At 41.2% G+C, this 14,890-nt stretch overlaps 1 protein-coding gene across 1 annotated transcript in view; it reads left to right on the top strand.

Moving 5' to 3' along the window:
- The window catches only part of LOC124593895 (juvenile hormone acid O-methyltransferase-like), a 190,209-nt gene that overhangs the window by 78,780 nt on the left and 96,539 nt on the right, over positions 1 to 14,890 (top strand). The window contains exon 3 of the mRNA XM_047132242.1: positions 12,322 to 12,502. Coding sequence (XP_046988198.1) covers positions 12,322 to 12,502 — 181 coding nt within the window. The remainder of the gene's footprint in view (positions 1 to 12,321; positions 12,503 to 14,890) is intronic.

The raw sequence follows: 14,890 nt of genomic DNA, 5'->3' as shown, positions 1-14,890 counted from the left end.
AGCAGCAAATACAATAACTTATACCTAAACATGACAAAGCTCAAGCAGAAAAAATAGTACACTAAAGACAACAATGCAGATAAGGGAAATGTCTGTTCACATCTTAATATCTATGTCATTAAAGTGGTGCACCACAAGAAGGTATTCTACCAAAAAAATTACCAAGTAGTTGAAAAGAAAATTCCGTATGCAATTCCTGGGAAGGGAAATGTCTTTTTGTGCTCCTTCATTTTTTTTTGAAGTAATCATAAAGTTATTATTTACTGGATCTGTAGGCATAAAATATTTACATTAGTACATCTATAAAATTTTATTTTAACCAATGCTGCAGTGGAGCTAGATACTACATATTAAACAAAATGAGCTATCTCTCAACTACAAAGACAATATATATAAAATGTTTCTCATCATTTCATTAGGCATTTTAGTAAATATCATAAATTACGAGCTCCACAGCGTAATCATATGTTTTCAAGTTTGAGCGTGTCGTATTTGCGATGCTTTCTACAAAGAAATATCAATAGCGAGGATAATGGCCTCCTTTTTTCTCCACCTGTGCCTCTGAAAGGCACACACTAATGGCTTTTTTCCAGGCGACTGTCGCGCAGCTGGGTGCCCACAACGCATTACGTGAAGGTGGTCACTTAACTTTCTTACCAAAATATTTACGACACCAGTTTGCACTACAGTGAAAGTATCATATAAAATTTCACAGGTCGAGAATTTGCGTTACAAATGTGTAGAAACAAAATCCTTTAAATATAATGGTGTCCAAAAAAATTTTATTGGCATTGTGATACATTCGTGCATTTACACACATTTCATAACTCTTTAAAGTACGATTCTTGGTTTCCATCATCCTTTTTCACAAGTCAGAGTCCCTAACCACTACTCCTTATTCCTTACCTTATTACACATATACATATTCATCAACACGTCTTCAAAATTTCATCATAATAAATACATAGCGTAATCAGATTCCTCATATAGCATCATCTCATTGATCATAAACATACCTCAACAGCATAATAAACATCATCGTCGTAATAATAACATCATAACAGATGAAACACATCTCAAAATAGTTGTAGCTTCTGAATATTTTAAAACCTAAAAAAAATTCTCTGCTCATTTCAAAAGTGTCATCTACCTCAAACGTACTTTAAAAATCATGATCCCATACCAAATACGACATTCTCATATTATCACAATGGTTCCGAAAAAATATGAACAGTACACAAAGTACAGACAAATACAATTTCATAAGTGTGAAGTTATCCAACGGTGTAATTACGTAAACATCTGTCACTGATGTAGTAAAATAAATGTTTGTCTCTCTGAGTTAAATAATCAGATAGCTGTGTAATTCTGTGTTAGAGAAACATGGTACCGATGTGTAAAGTTGTATAAGCAAATACCATATTAGCTAGGGCTCCTTATGCTTGCCAAACACGTGATACACAAAGTAAGCGTGTAGCCCCCTGAGGATTAATGTAATTATACCCTCAGGCGCTACAGATTACACCTATGGAATGAAATGTATCACGGAAAACTTTCTTTGTAATTCAAAAATCTTTAAAAATAAATGTTTTAAGTACAAAATTAATCACTCAAATGCGTGTCCTGTAGCGCAAAATTGTGCGTCTTGTTGCAATCTAATCTCTGTCATTACTTAAGGGTAAAAAATGTGCCAAGAGTCTTAATTATCGTCGTCCGTAAGCAAAGTTCTGTGGAAGTCAATGTACCTACCTCGTAATAAACAAAAGCAAAATGCTATGCGTATAGATATCGTAGTTATTACGTACAGTACCGTGATCAAGAAAGTACTACACTGTAATGTATTGTTGTGCTACAAAAAAGGCTGTCTTATTGTAGCTATACCACAAAGTAACTACTAAAACATGTTTTACTTCCCAGAAGAATTCAGAAAAACTGCGCAGATATAAAGCAGATACAGCACAAAAGCAACAATGTAAATTGTGTCACACATTATTAGCGTCGAGATATAATTGTGTAGCTGTCAAAGAAACCAAATGCTAAGTCATCTTTAATCCCACAGAAAGTACTTCAAATAAAGAACGTCTTTTCAAGTAAACCAAAATGTTGCACGAAAATCTCATTAGCAGTGCCGGTATATGTTCTAAGTATGTGAACCTTACAGTCGTTACGTGATCGTGCAACTAACAAGCAATAATGTACAAATAACAACACTCTGTCGTCTGTTCACATAACAATGCATTCGTAATTTCTGTTTGAATAAGTTCTCTTGGTTCTTGACTTGATATTTAACTTCAAACATTGCAGATTATCTTTCAATAAACGTTTTTACATGTGAAACATGGTGTAAACCTTTACTCTTCCTAGTACACAAAGTTTCAACTTCAATGCAATTATCATGTGGTATACGTCGGATTCTGTAAGGTCCATTGTAAACTAGAAAGAATTTGTGACTCAAGTGTTTCTTCTTATGTGACAATGAGTGAGTTTTAATGAGAACTTTCTGACCAATATACAGTTTCTTTGCATTTGTTTTACCGTGCAGTTTTCTCCTTTTGTCTGCAGCAGAATTTATATTTTTAATAGCCAAATCAATTATGTCTTTGTGTCGAAGTTTACGTGTATTCGGAAAAGGTACAAGCTCTCTGATTCTGTTCGGTGCTTCTTTATTCTTCAGTACAAGAATAGGCGGTAAAGCAGTGGAGTCATGAGGCATTTCATTCAGCACGTTTTGAAATAAGTGTAAATACCTGTCCCAATGCTGATGCTTTCTGTGACAATAAAGTCTGCAAAGCTTATTGATTTCTTTCATAATCCGTTCAGACGGGTTACAACGTGGTAAGTACAATGAAATAAAAACAGGTTTGATTGTATGGTTCCGAAGCATGCGTGACCAAACAGCAGATCTGAATTGCGGTCAGTTATCTGAAATGACTTTACGAACGTCTCCAACTCCACGTAAGAAATTTTTAAGAAAGGCATTGGATACAGACCGTCCAGTGGCTTTACGTAACGGAGTGAAATAAACAAATTTTGAAGTAAGTTCAACAGCGACTAGAACGTACGAAAATCCATTCGATGTACTGACAAGGGGTCCCAAGAGATCAACAGCAGCAAATTCTTTTAATTTAGAAGGAATGATAGGAAACATCGGAGCACGATGTGAAATAGACTTTTGACAAAGTTTACAAATAGACAAGACTCTTCGAATTCTCTTTTCCATGTCGTTAAAATAACAAGTCATCCGAAGAATATGATAACATTTTCGTGGACCAAAATGTGCGCAGCTGAAATGAATGTACCAAATGAGCTTATTAACAAAATCGTCTGGAATGCAAAGTACCCATAGCTTGTCATCAACAGTGCAGCGTCTGAAGAGTATGTTGTTTCTAACCAGATAATAATGCCGAATCTGAGTGTGTGTCTTTTCATGCCATTTACTTTTGATGTCTTTCCAAATCGGATCTTTATCTTGTTTATGAGCAATGTCCTTTAACGATGTGGTAATGAAGTTTTCAAAGGCGACTTTCTGAATGTAAAGAATACTGAAAATTTTCTCGGGGTTGCCTTCTGTGTTACTTTTCTCAAGCCCAGCCGGTGCGCGTGACAGTGCGTCTGCAACAATGTTCTCCTTGCCGGGAATGTAGACTATTGTGAAGTGGAATTTTTGCAGAAACAATGCCCAACGTTTTAACCTGTCATGATTTAACTTTAAAGACGTAAGAAATTGTAATGCACGATGATCACTGTATACTTTTACGTGCTTACCAGAAAGGAAGAAACGGAATTTGTTAAATGCCCAAACGATAGCAAAAGCTTCTAATTCAGTAACGGAATCATTTTTTTCAGATTTTGTTAGAACTCGGCTAGCAAAAGCAATGGTTTTCTGAACAATAGTGTCATTTTCTATGGCTTCTTGAAATAAATGGGCACCAAGACGGACATTAGAAGAATCCGTGCTAAGGCAGAAATCTTGTGACAGATCTGGATGAGCTAGTATTGGCGCGTTAAGTAGCGATTCTTTCAAAGAATTGAATTCCAACTGTGCTTGTTCGTCCCAGTTCCAAATAGTATTTTTTCCAGTGAGAGAACAAAGTTTTGGTGTCACTAGAATTTGCATATTCAGAAAACGACGGTAAAAATTTACGAGACCTAGAAAATTGCGGACTTGTTTTCTTGTGGATGGAACTGGAATGGCTCTGATTGCCTCTAACTTTTCAGGATCCGGCTGAATGCCTTCAGAAGAAATAATATGTCCCAAAAATCTCACCTTGGACCTACCGAATTCAGACTTTTCCAAGTTAACTGTAATTCCAGATTCTGCAAAAATACGTAACAAACTGTTGAGGATGCGGTTATGTTGTTCCCATGAGGCTTCTGCTATTAGAATATCATCCACATTTAAGGTGACGTGACGTTTTAAGAACTCAGGTAATACGGAATTTAGCCCGCGAATGAACGCTGCCGAAGAAATGTTGAAACCAAAAGGAAGTTTCCGAAATTGATAACAAACACCGAAACAAAGGAAAGCTCTGTATTTTCTACAGTCTGGATGAAGTTCGATCTGATAAAAGCTGGATCTGAGATCAATAGAGGACAACACTTTAACACCATTAAAATTTTGAAGAAGTTCTTCCACCGTTTGCGGCCTGTCTGTTTCAGGAATGATGATAGTATTGACTTGTCTCGAATCTAAGACAAGCCTGATCGATCCATTTTTCTTCTCAACAACATGTAACGGATCGTTGTATGAGCTTACTGCAGGCTCAATAATGCCCTCGTCAAGCATATATTGTATTTCTCTTCTAACACGGTCCCTACAATGTACCGGAATTACGTATGGTCTAACACAAAATTTAGTATGCTCACGATCACGAAATTGGTATTGAAATCCCTTGATTGTTCCTGTTTTGTGAGTAAAAACTGCGGAATGTGCTTGTAAAATCTCAAAAAGGTCCTGCCTATCAATGTCATTACAGTTCTCAGTTGTTTGAATTTTATTCTGAATTAAGTCATCAGTATCAAATACGCCGTCGATATCATCCCTGTCAGTACTTGAAGAGTGATTGTTAGTGTCAAGTTTCGTCGAAAACTCCGAACTGTTGTCTAACAGAAGGTAAAGCCGATTAATTTCTTCATCATGGTTTGAGAGACAATCTTCAAATTTCAAAGCTATTAACTTACCTTCTTTCTCTAAACTTATTTCAGCATCGTGAAAGTTTAAGATTGCTTTGTATTCATTCAAAAAGTCTACTCCCAATATAATTTCCGTCGACAATAATGGAACAATAAGAAAGTTCACAGAGTAGCTGTGACTGTGACAAAAGAATTCTACGTTGCTTTGTTGGCTTGCATCTACACTTTTTCCAAAAATTGAACCTTGTAATTTAATCTTACGTAAAGGAAGTGTGGGGCAATCGTTCGATTTGTTGCATTTGCTAAAAGCTGTTTCATTAATTACTGAAATGGGACTACCAGAGTCAAGTACTGCCGTAAATTTTACGTCATTTGCTGTAATGTGAATTACAGGATATGCAATGTTGTTATGTTTTACGTCGTGTTCCTGGAGTAAGATGTCCCTAATGTCTTCCATTTTTACCTAATTACTAGCAACGGCAGCTACGTCGTCAGCTTCATAAGTACGTTTTGTGGCTGCCAGCGGTGTAAGTCATTGCCTATTGTCTCTTTGTTGGCGCGCGTCGTTATTGGGATTTGGAGATCTAACTTCTACAAATTCACCTTGTCGAGAGGGCCCCACCCTGTTTGAATCCCGCCAGTTCGGATGGAATTCATGTCTGTCGTTTTGTCGGTAGTTTACATGGTTTCTTGTTTGTCGGTCATGTGGTGGAGAATTTCTCCCGGAATCATAACTGCGTGGTGGACCGTTGCGTCTGAAGTTATTCTGTCTCCCTTGATAACAATTATTTTGGTTCCCATATTGTCTGTTTCTCTGATTGTCTCTGTGACAGTCATTACTGCGGAGAGGTGATCTTTCCCTGTAATTATTACTACTCTGCCAACGGTTGTCATATGGGTGGTGTCTGTTTTGGTCACGATTTACGTTGTAAGAATAGACTTGTCGTGTCCAGTTATTATTTCTGTCGTCGCGGAATTGTGAAGGATGTGACCTATAATTGTTGTGTTCCTGTTTTCGCGTCCCGCGATTGTCAGTGTCAATTTCCAATTCTGGTAAGAGTCCCTGAAAAGCTTCAATGTCGTCTTTGCAACGTCCTGCCAAAATAATATGTCGTAAATGTTCCGGCAATTTGATTAAGTAAATGCGGATGAGTTCTGAGGGGCTGTAAGGGTTTGACAGGTACTGATTCCTGTGGCCGGCCGGGGTGGCCGAGCGGTTCTAGGCGCTGCAGCCTCGAACCGCGCGACAGCTACGGTCGCAGGTTCGAATCCTGACTCGGGCATGGATGTGTGTGATGTCCTTAGGTTAGTTAGGTTGAAGTAGTTCTAAGTTCTAGGGGACTGATGACCTCAGATGTTAAGTCCTACAGTGCTCAGAGCCATTTGAACCATTTTCTTTTTCTACGAATGATATTTACGAGTGCACCACAAGGTAAGAAACAATACGAGTGAGATGGGGATTGTACACTCCTTAACTATGGAGCACGTGATCCGATCGCGTAACGGCGATTAAACAATGGACGCGTGAACAGACCAAACCGATAACCGTCTTCCCACCCACTGTGCGCCGTGTACTTTGTGGTCGCGACGTAACGATACGGGTGGCGCTGTATAAAAGATCCAGATCGCGTTGTGGGGAACTCAGTTTAAGCTCGACACTTTGGTCCAGAGCTCGACGCTTTGGTTTGCGGCAAACAGAATTATACACATGGATACACGTCTATATTGGTCCGTTGCTCAGCTCACACTGGTCTCCACTTTGTCTTGTGGGAGCCCGTGCACTTCACACCATTCCCAAAATTGGGCCAAATGGTAAATCTGCGGGTGTGGTGGCGGGGGGCACCGATAGTTTGGGACGGCACTAGCTACAGTTCGCGCATTTCTCGGCACGGCTGCCACAAAGCTGTTAGTAGAAAACGAAGGTAGAATGTGGAAAAGCAATTCCCTTAGTTGCAGGCAGTGGCAATTCTTTTATAATCAGCTCAAACTTCCACGTCAAGTAGTGCCTTCACTACTAATATTGTGAAAAAAATTTGCTAAGACCCTAGAATTAAACGTTGGGTTGCAGTTAAAAGAAAATTTTTATATTTAAAAGGAACCGTTGTTTACCAATTAAGTAATTGTTAGACAGTGAACTAGAACCTGGAAAGTTATATTGATGCAGTCTGGGGAAAAGAACTGCATAACAGACATTCTATTACAGGCAGCTGTTTCAAGTTGATGGGAGGATTAATATCCTGGTCTTGCAAGAAATAACCAACAGTGGTTTTGATTACTGTTGAGGCTGACTATATGGCATTGTCTTTCACCATACCAGAAGTGTTATGATTAATAGCTCTAATAGGTGAAACTGAGCCACATACGATTATTGAGTCTACCAAAGTGTTTTCCGACAACAAGGGAACTGTCAAGCTAGCTCTGAAGCAAATAACAAGTGTACGATTCAAGCACATTGATATTGGGTACCATTTTACTAGGTATCGCCTAAAACAGAAGGATACGGCTATAAACTGTTTGTGTACGGAGGAAGCAGGTCTGATTTATTGACCAAGGCTCTCAGTAAAGACAAATTCAAGCTATTTGAAAAACTGTATGGTTTAACAACATAGAGTACAATGCGTAGTGCTCCGAAACGATGTAGTGTTCATGATTATTGTGAGCACATAAAACATTTGTTCAACGGGAAGTGTTGAATGTTCGTGCTCGAAATATGTGTTATGTGTGTCAGCATTGAGTTGACATGTATAGACTTCCTGGCCCAATGTATGTAGTCTTGGTATATATGCTAGATGTTATGTGTTCCATTCTTGTTGTAGCATGTCTTTGTAAATTACGGGGAATACATCAAATATAATAAAAAATATGTTCCTAAATAGCGTTTCTCCATCAATATTATTTTACTGTGTAAATGTGCAATGCAACAATTAAGTACTTTGTGAGACTGGAAACCACTAAATATTCTCAATAATAAATGTCCGTTCCTCTATTTCGAACCCATTTCCATTTCACAACACATCAAAATGCACAAAATAAACTCCGTAACAGACTGCTCTGACAGGCATTCAATATTAGCCAGCGCCATTAGCATAAGACATTTTACTTTTAATCTAATTTCAGTAGATCCGTCAGTGTGCCGTATAATATATTACACAACTTTCAATCTTACCTACAGACAGCCAATAACATTGGGCAATATGAAATATTGAGTCATTCTCTGACATTTAGTTCTCACAAGTATACCGTGAAAATGTTGTTGAATAATATGTATGCGTGCACCCAGAAATGTACTCATTTACGTGAAATACACTAATATGCACAACCCTTAAATTTAACATAATGTTGTAAACTAACTAACCTCAAACACATGTACACCAGCTGTCAGATTTGAATATTGCGAGGGCTGCAGTTCTCGACCGGTCAGAACAAAGCACACTTATAATAGGTGTGTCAGCACACAGTGTAATGGATTTGTAAATATGTTCATTTCATGAAGTTATCTATGTATTACGTCAGGAACATGACGCTATACAACTTGTTTAATCCACTGAATGAATGAGAGCAAGTATGGCTATTAATTTACTAAATAGTAAAAAAATTATAGTATGCGGAATGGAGCGAACAGTACATTTATGTGTTCGTACTGTTCCAATGACAACATTGTCTTAAAAATTAAATGAAAACAGTCCTGATCGCGTTTCCAGATTTTTCATTTGTTAGCAACAGATTTCGGTTCGTTCCTCAAACCATCTTTAGTCTCTTTCTGCCGTTATGGCTGCTGGTGACCGCAGACGGAGCGAGATCCGTGTAATTACGGTTCTTTAGCATTTTATACCGATCGCTATGCTCCATCTACAAAATGCTTTCTAAAATTTTGAAAACATTGTCGTAGATTGACCAAATATTATGACTGGAGCAAATTTTGTTTTAACGGGAAACCAGATTGACAAATAATTACGACAGGAGCAAATTCTGTTTTAAAGAGAAACCAGATACCGTACTACATTGAAACTTCCTGGCAGATTAAAACTGTGAGCCGGACCGAGACTCGAACTCGGGACCTTTGCCTTTTGGAAGGTAGGAGGCGAGGTACTGGCAGAAGTAAAGGTGTGAGGACGGGGCGTGAGTCGTGCTTGGGTAGCTCAGTTGGTGGAGCACTTGCTCGCGCAAGGCAAAGGTCCCGAGTTCGAGTCTCGGTCCGGCACACAGTTTTAATCTGCCAGGAAGTTTCATATCAGCGGACACTCCGCTGCAGAGTGAAAATCTCATTCTGGAAACATCCCCCAGGATGTGGCTAAGCCATGTTTCCGCAATATCCTTTCTTTCAGGAGAGCTAATTCTGCAGGGTTCGTAGGAGAGCTTCTGTAAAGTTTGGAAGGTAGGAGGCGAGGTACTGGCAGAAGTAAAGCTGTGAGGAGGGGTCGTGAGTCGTGCTTGGGTAGCTCGGTTGGTAGAGCACTTGCCCGCGAAAGGCAAAGGTCCCGACTTCGAGTCTCGGTCCGGCACACAGTTTTAATCTGCCAGGAAGTTTCATATCAGTGCACACTCCGCTGCAGAGTGAAAATCTCATACCGCACTACATTATTTATCCAGCTAAGAGCCTTATTAACGTAGCAGCCTTTTTCAAAAATCCTCCTTGTGACTGCAGCTCACACGGCTACAGTATTCCAAGATAGTATGGCGAGTCTGGTATTGGACGATAATATGCTGAAAATGTTTTTAGGTCCGGTATACATCTCAGGTAGAGACAGCACTCCGATACTGGCGCAGCTGTCGACGTGAGCTCGATGTCGTGGAATTGCAGGTCCAGAGTACGCATAAAATGAAACATGCGAACATATGTTCGTATATTCTTCTGCTCAGTGGAACTTGTGATACAATTTAAATTCAGTGACTTACACGACACAGTTTTAGATTTACTCACGTAAAAGTACAGTCTTCGAAACACTCAAACGAGGTACCGTGCACACACATTGTTCCACCAGTGACCTACCGATTTGTGCCATAAAACTGTCTCAGTTTATTCAAGAATAAAAGTGCGACACACAGTTCACATTATATTACTCGCTCTCTTTCTGCAGTTCCCATCAATGCGCTCACGTATTAATATAATTATCCGTGAGATAACGCACGAAAACCAACGCACCAGTCATGCCACGTGTCTGCAGTCCGCGTTCACATGTTACTCACCGCCCTACAACTCGTTTGTTCAGTCTCTACAGGGTCTTTTTTTTTTCACCATATACTGAGAGTACACTGAAAAAATGTCTAATGAACATACGTCCGAATGTGCATCGTTTCCGCGCTAGAGATCATTTATTCAACCATACTTTGATACAGAGACTGCGGTCTAATACGCGCTGCAATACCATGCAGCCACACTTGCAGTATGCATGGTTTTCTCCTAGAGGGTGGTACAGTTCCTCAGATGTCATGCCCTAGAACCCTCTCCTGCCATAGTAATTGGTAACGTTGTGTACGATTCACTTCTCTATGTGATTCATGTTGAAGTGGGTGTGACACAGTGTTGTACACAATTGTTCCGACATAGTGTTCACTTGCGGAAAGGCAAATGGCAAAGGTCGGGGGGGGGGGGGGGGGGGGGTGCATCAAGATTGTATCAGGAGAGCTATCCTCACCGACAGTAGCCAACAATATTTGCAACAGTGTATCGCCATTTGTCTGAGACAGTGTCGTTTCAGGAAACAGGAAACCATGAAGAACGTACCCGAAATGTTCGAACACCAGACTTGGAAGAAAATATGATTAACACATCAGGAAGGCGACCATACCATTCAGTTTGCCCGCCAGTAAGGGGTAAGCCAGACGACCGTGTGGAACTTTCTCTATATCAGTTGTTACTACCCTCATCACTTCAGACGTGTGCAGGGCGTTCTAGAGAGAGATTTTCCACATCGTGAGCAGTTTCGTCACTGGTTTCTTCACCAGGCAACCACGATTCTGGAATTTGTGTCGTCTGTCCTATTCACAGCTGAGACCACCTTTACGAGGAGTGATATGTTCAACTTACTTATCAGTGATCTGTGCTATAATATGCAGAACCCCCATGGTATGGTGACAGCGAATTATCAGCATCAGAGCAGCCCGAACGTGTGGGCCGGGATAATTGGCGATCGTCTTTTGACACCAGTCTTCCTTCAGCGTCGCCTAACGGGCCGGAACTATCGGCGTTTCCTGCGGGTGACTTTGCCTCCCTTACTGGAAGAGGTGCCATTGATGATTCGAAGGGTTACGTGGCGGCTACATGATGGTTCTCCAGCCTACTGGACGCATCCTAATCGTGTCTTGCCAGGTCGGTGGACCGAACGAGGGTGTCCAGTTGCATGGCCTCACGTTCACCGGATCTCAACCGGTTTTGTTTCTGGTTATGGGGCCATCTCAAAAGTATCCTGTACACAGAGTCAATCCAGACATGCAGACAAGGAAGGAGGATATTCATGCTGCTTTTGACACTGTTCGGATGCAGCCTGCCCCACGTGAACGTGTGAGACAGAGCACGCTACAGCGCGTACATACATGCCCTGAGGCGCTCGAAAATCATTTTCAACACATACTGTACCTATGGCTGCATGGTGCAGCGTGCATTAGACCGCAGTCTGTACAACAGTGTATGATCGAATACCCAGAAATCATGAATTTTCGGACATAAGTTCATTAGACCTTTTCTGTTCCGTATCCTCTCATCGATCAATCCATAGACTTTGTACACGGGGGAAAGAAATCACACTGTGTTGTCGAAAACGGGCAGTTTTATGGCATAGATAATTATAAACAGAAACAATGAAAAATTAATGTTCAGGTAGAACTACTATCTGAACGTCTTGACGTTTACTACTAAACACAATGAATAAAACAAAACAATAAAGGGAAAAATTAATTATGTAGGCTCCCTAGAGCTATACCTTCAGTTTTTTAAAATTGTTTTGTTTTTCTACTAAGATGACAAGTCTGACACGGTCTGTAAATGCTCTATGGATGAATAAACAACTAATTAACAGTGCCTCCATAGATAAAGTCTGATGCATTGAGCATACTGTAGAACATCCTTCTTTTGCGAACTTTATATTGAAAAATGCTGCATTCGATATCTTAAACCATTATTCAAATATAATATTTGTATGCTTTGTGATTTTTCATCGTAATCTAATATTTGTCTTTTTATTTTTTTAGATTTTCTGAAGTCAGTATGTCCATTCCTGGACCGAGTTCCGGTAGACCAGAAGGATAATTTCTTAGATGATTGGCTACAGCGTATGGAGAAATTGAATGGATTATCAAAGGTCGTTGGAAGCAGTGAAGAGCCGAAATACTACATCCACTTTAACATGATGGTGGCTATGGCCATAAAACTGTAATTGGGAGTTTTGCACCACCGCTTGAACAAGAAACAATATTTAATAACGAAAATGACAAACAACACAGAGCACAAACAGAATTCCCCGGCTAGTCTGTTGTTCACAGAGAATTAAACTATAGGCATTTATATGTAATTATCTTCCCGTAAACTATCTGTTTGGAAAAGCCTCTCAGGTGTAAATGGCACTATAAGAGTATCCTGATCTGTACGGTTTTGACGATACTCCTGTCAAAGATATTCCAACTGCAACAGAGGGACTACTAAAGGTTTGCACCTTTAGTCGTTCTTCATGTCGACAAGGGTGGCGAAAGGAAATGTATTGTTAAGAAGAGTTGTAATTTATACCTTCACTGGTATTCACTGAGAGATGCAGCTCAGATTATTACGAAAGGTGTTACTATCGCATAATTTATTCTCATGGCAAATTTTGTGAACCCTGCAATACCAAAAATGCCACAAGCAGAAAGTTTACCCCACAAATAGTGTGAACTAATAGGGCGTGCTGAAAAGTAATGTCTTCGATTTTCTATGTGAAAACTCCTACAACTTTTTAAATAATCCAACCTTATGATGATAATGCATCTTCATTGTTCATGCCTACATATTAATTTCTGAACGTAGGCACCCTGGCGAAGAACACATTTCTTCCAACGAGGGACAAGTTTGTTAATATCGTCACTGCAGAATGTTTGACTTAGTTGACGCAGCCACGCCCTCACCTCTGGTGGCAGCGCTTCATCCCTATCAAATTGAAGTCCTCAAAGGTGTTCGTTAAGGTTTTGAAACAGCTGAAAATTGGATGGAGCCAAGTCGACATTGAATCGAGGATGGTCGATGACGGTGAACCAAAGACGTCGGATTGTTGCAGATGTCGCAGCGCTCGTGTGTGGTCTGGCATTGTCGTGCTGAAGGACAGGGTGTTCGATATGCGGACAAACTCTTGGAATTCGCGCTTTCAGGTTTCTGAGTGTCTCGCAATGCACTGACACTGTTACGTAACACATCGCCATGCTGCATACTATAGTTTGGAGCCCTCTAGCGGCAGAGTGTTGCAACTTGTGTCAGAGATGCGGAAAAGTCTACCGGCTAATATCAGTGTCAGGTAACAGCCGACATCGAAAACAAAATGAAGAAAATTCGGAGGCATTACTTTTCAACCCGCCCTGGTAATCGGACAGTGTGGTATTTGAAGTTAAGGGCCGATCAGAAAAGCAATCTTCAGCGAAGCTCTTTGTTGCCCAATATTTGATATCTACGCATATCTAAATGTTTTCAGAGTGGGCAGTAGTGGCATGAATTTATTTAGCTTTGTGAAGAAAGTGCCACTAGAAGACTTTAAGTGTTTACATTTCTAAGCAGAATAAGCTGGAGAAGTGTCACAAAGGAAAATGACGTCAAACCTGTGCATTTACATTATCACAAATAATGTAAGGTACGAGGGCGAAAGAAATACTTTACTAAAACTTACTGGGCAGATTAAATATGTGTGCCGGACCGAGAATCGAACTTGGCGCCTTTGCCTTTCGCGGGCAAGTGCTCTACCAACTGAGCTACGCAAGCACGATTGATGATCCCTCCTCACAGCTTCAGTTCTGCCAGTACCTCGTATCCTACCTTGCATACACTCCTGGAAATGGAAAAAAGAACACATTGACACCGGTGTGTCAGACCCACCATACTTGCTCCGGACACTGCGAGAGGGCTGTACAAGCAATGATCACACGCACGGCACAGCGGACACACCAGGAACCGCGGTGTTGGCCGTCGAATGGCGCTAGCTGCGCAGCATTTGTGCACCGCCGCCGTCAGTGTCAGCCAGTTTGCCGTGGCATACGGAGCTCCATCGCAGTCTTTAACACTGGTAGCATGCCGCGACAGCGTGGACGTGAACCGTATGTGCAGTTGACGGACTTTGAGCGAGGGCGTATAGTGGGCATGCGGGAGGCCGGGTGGACATACCGCCGAATTGCTCAACACGTGGGGCGTGAGGTCTCCACAGTACATCGATGTTGTCGCCAGTGGTCGGCGAAAGGTGCACGTGCCCGTCGACCTGGGACCGGACCGCAGCGACGCACGGATGCACGCCAAGACCGTAGGATCCTACGCAGTGCCGTAGGGGACCGCACCGCCACTTCCCAGCAAATTAGGGACACTGTTGCTCCTGGGGTATCGGCGAGGACCATTCGCAACCGTCTCCATGAAGTTGGGCTACGGTCCCGCACACCGTTAGGCCGTCTTCCGCACACGCCACAACATCGTGCAGCCCGCCTCCAGTGGTGTCGCGACAGGCGTGAATGGAGGGACGAATGGAGACGTGTCGTCTTCAGCGATGAGAGTCGCTTCTGCCTTGGTGCCAATGATGGTCGTATGCGTGTTTGGCGC

Source organism: Schistocerca americana, chromosome 2 (assembly GCF_021461395.2).
Source record: "Schistocerca americana isolate TAMUIC-IGC-003095 chromosome 2, iqSchAmer2.1, whole genome shotgun sequence".
In the NCBI taxonomy this organism is placed as follows: domain Eukaryota; kingdom Metazoa; phylum Arthropoda; class Insecta; order Orthoptera; family Acrididae; genus Schistocerca; species Schistocerca americana.
The sequence above is the reverse complement of the archived record's forward strand: the minus strand, read 5'-3'. Positions and strand labels throughout refer to the sequence as shown.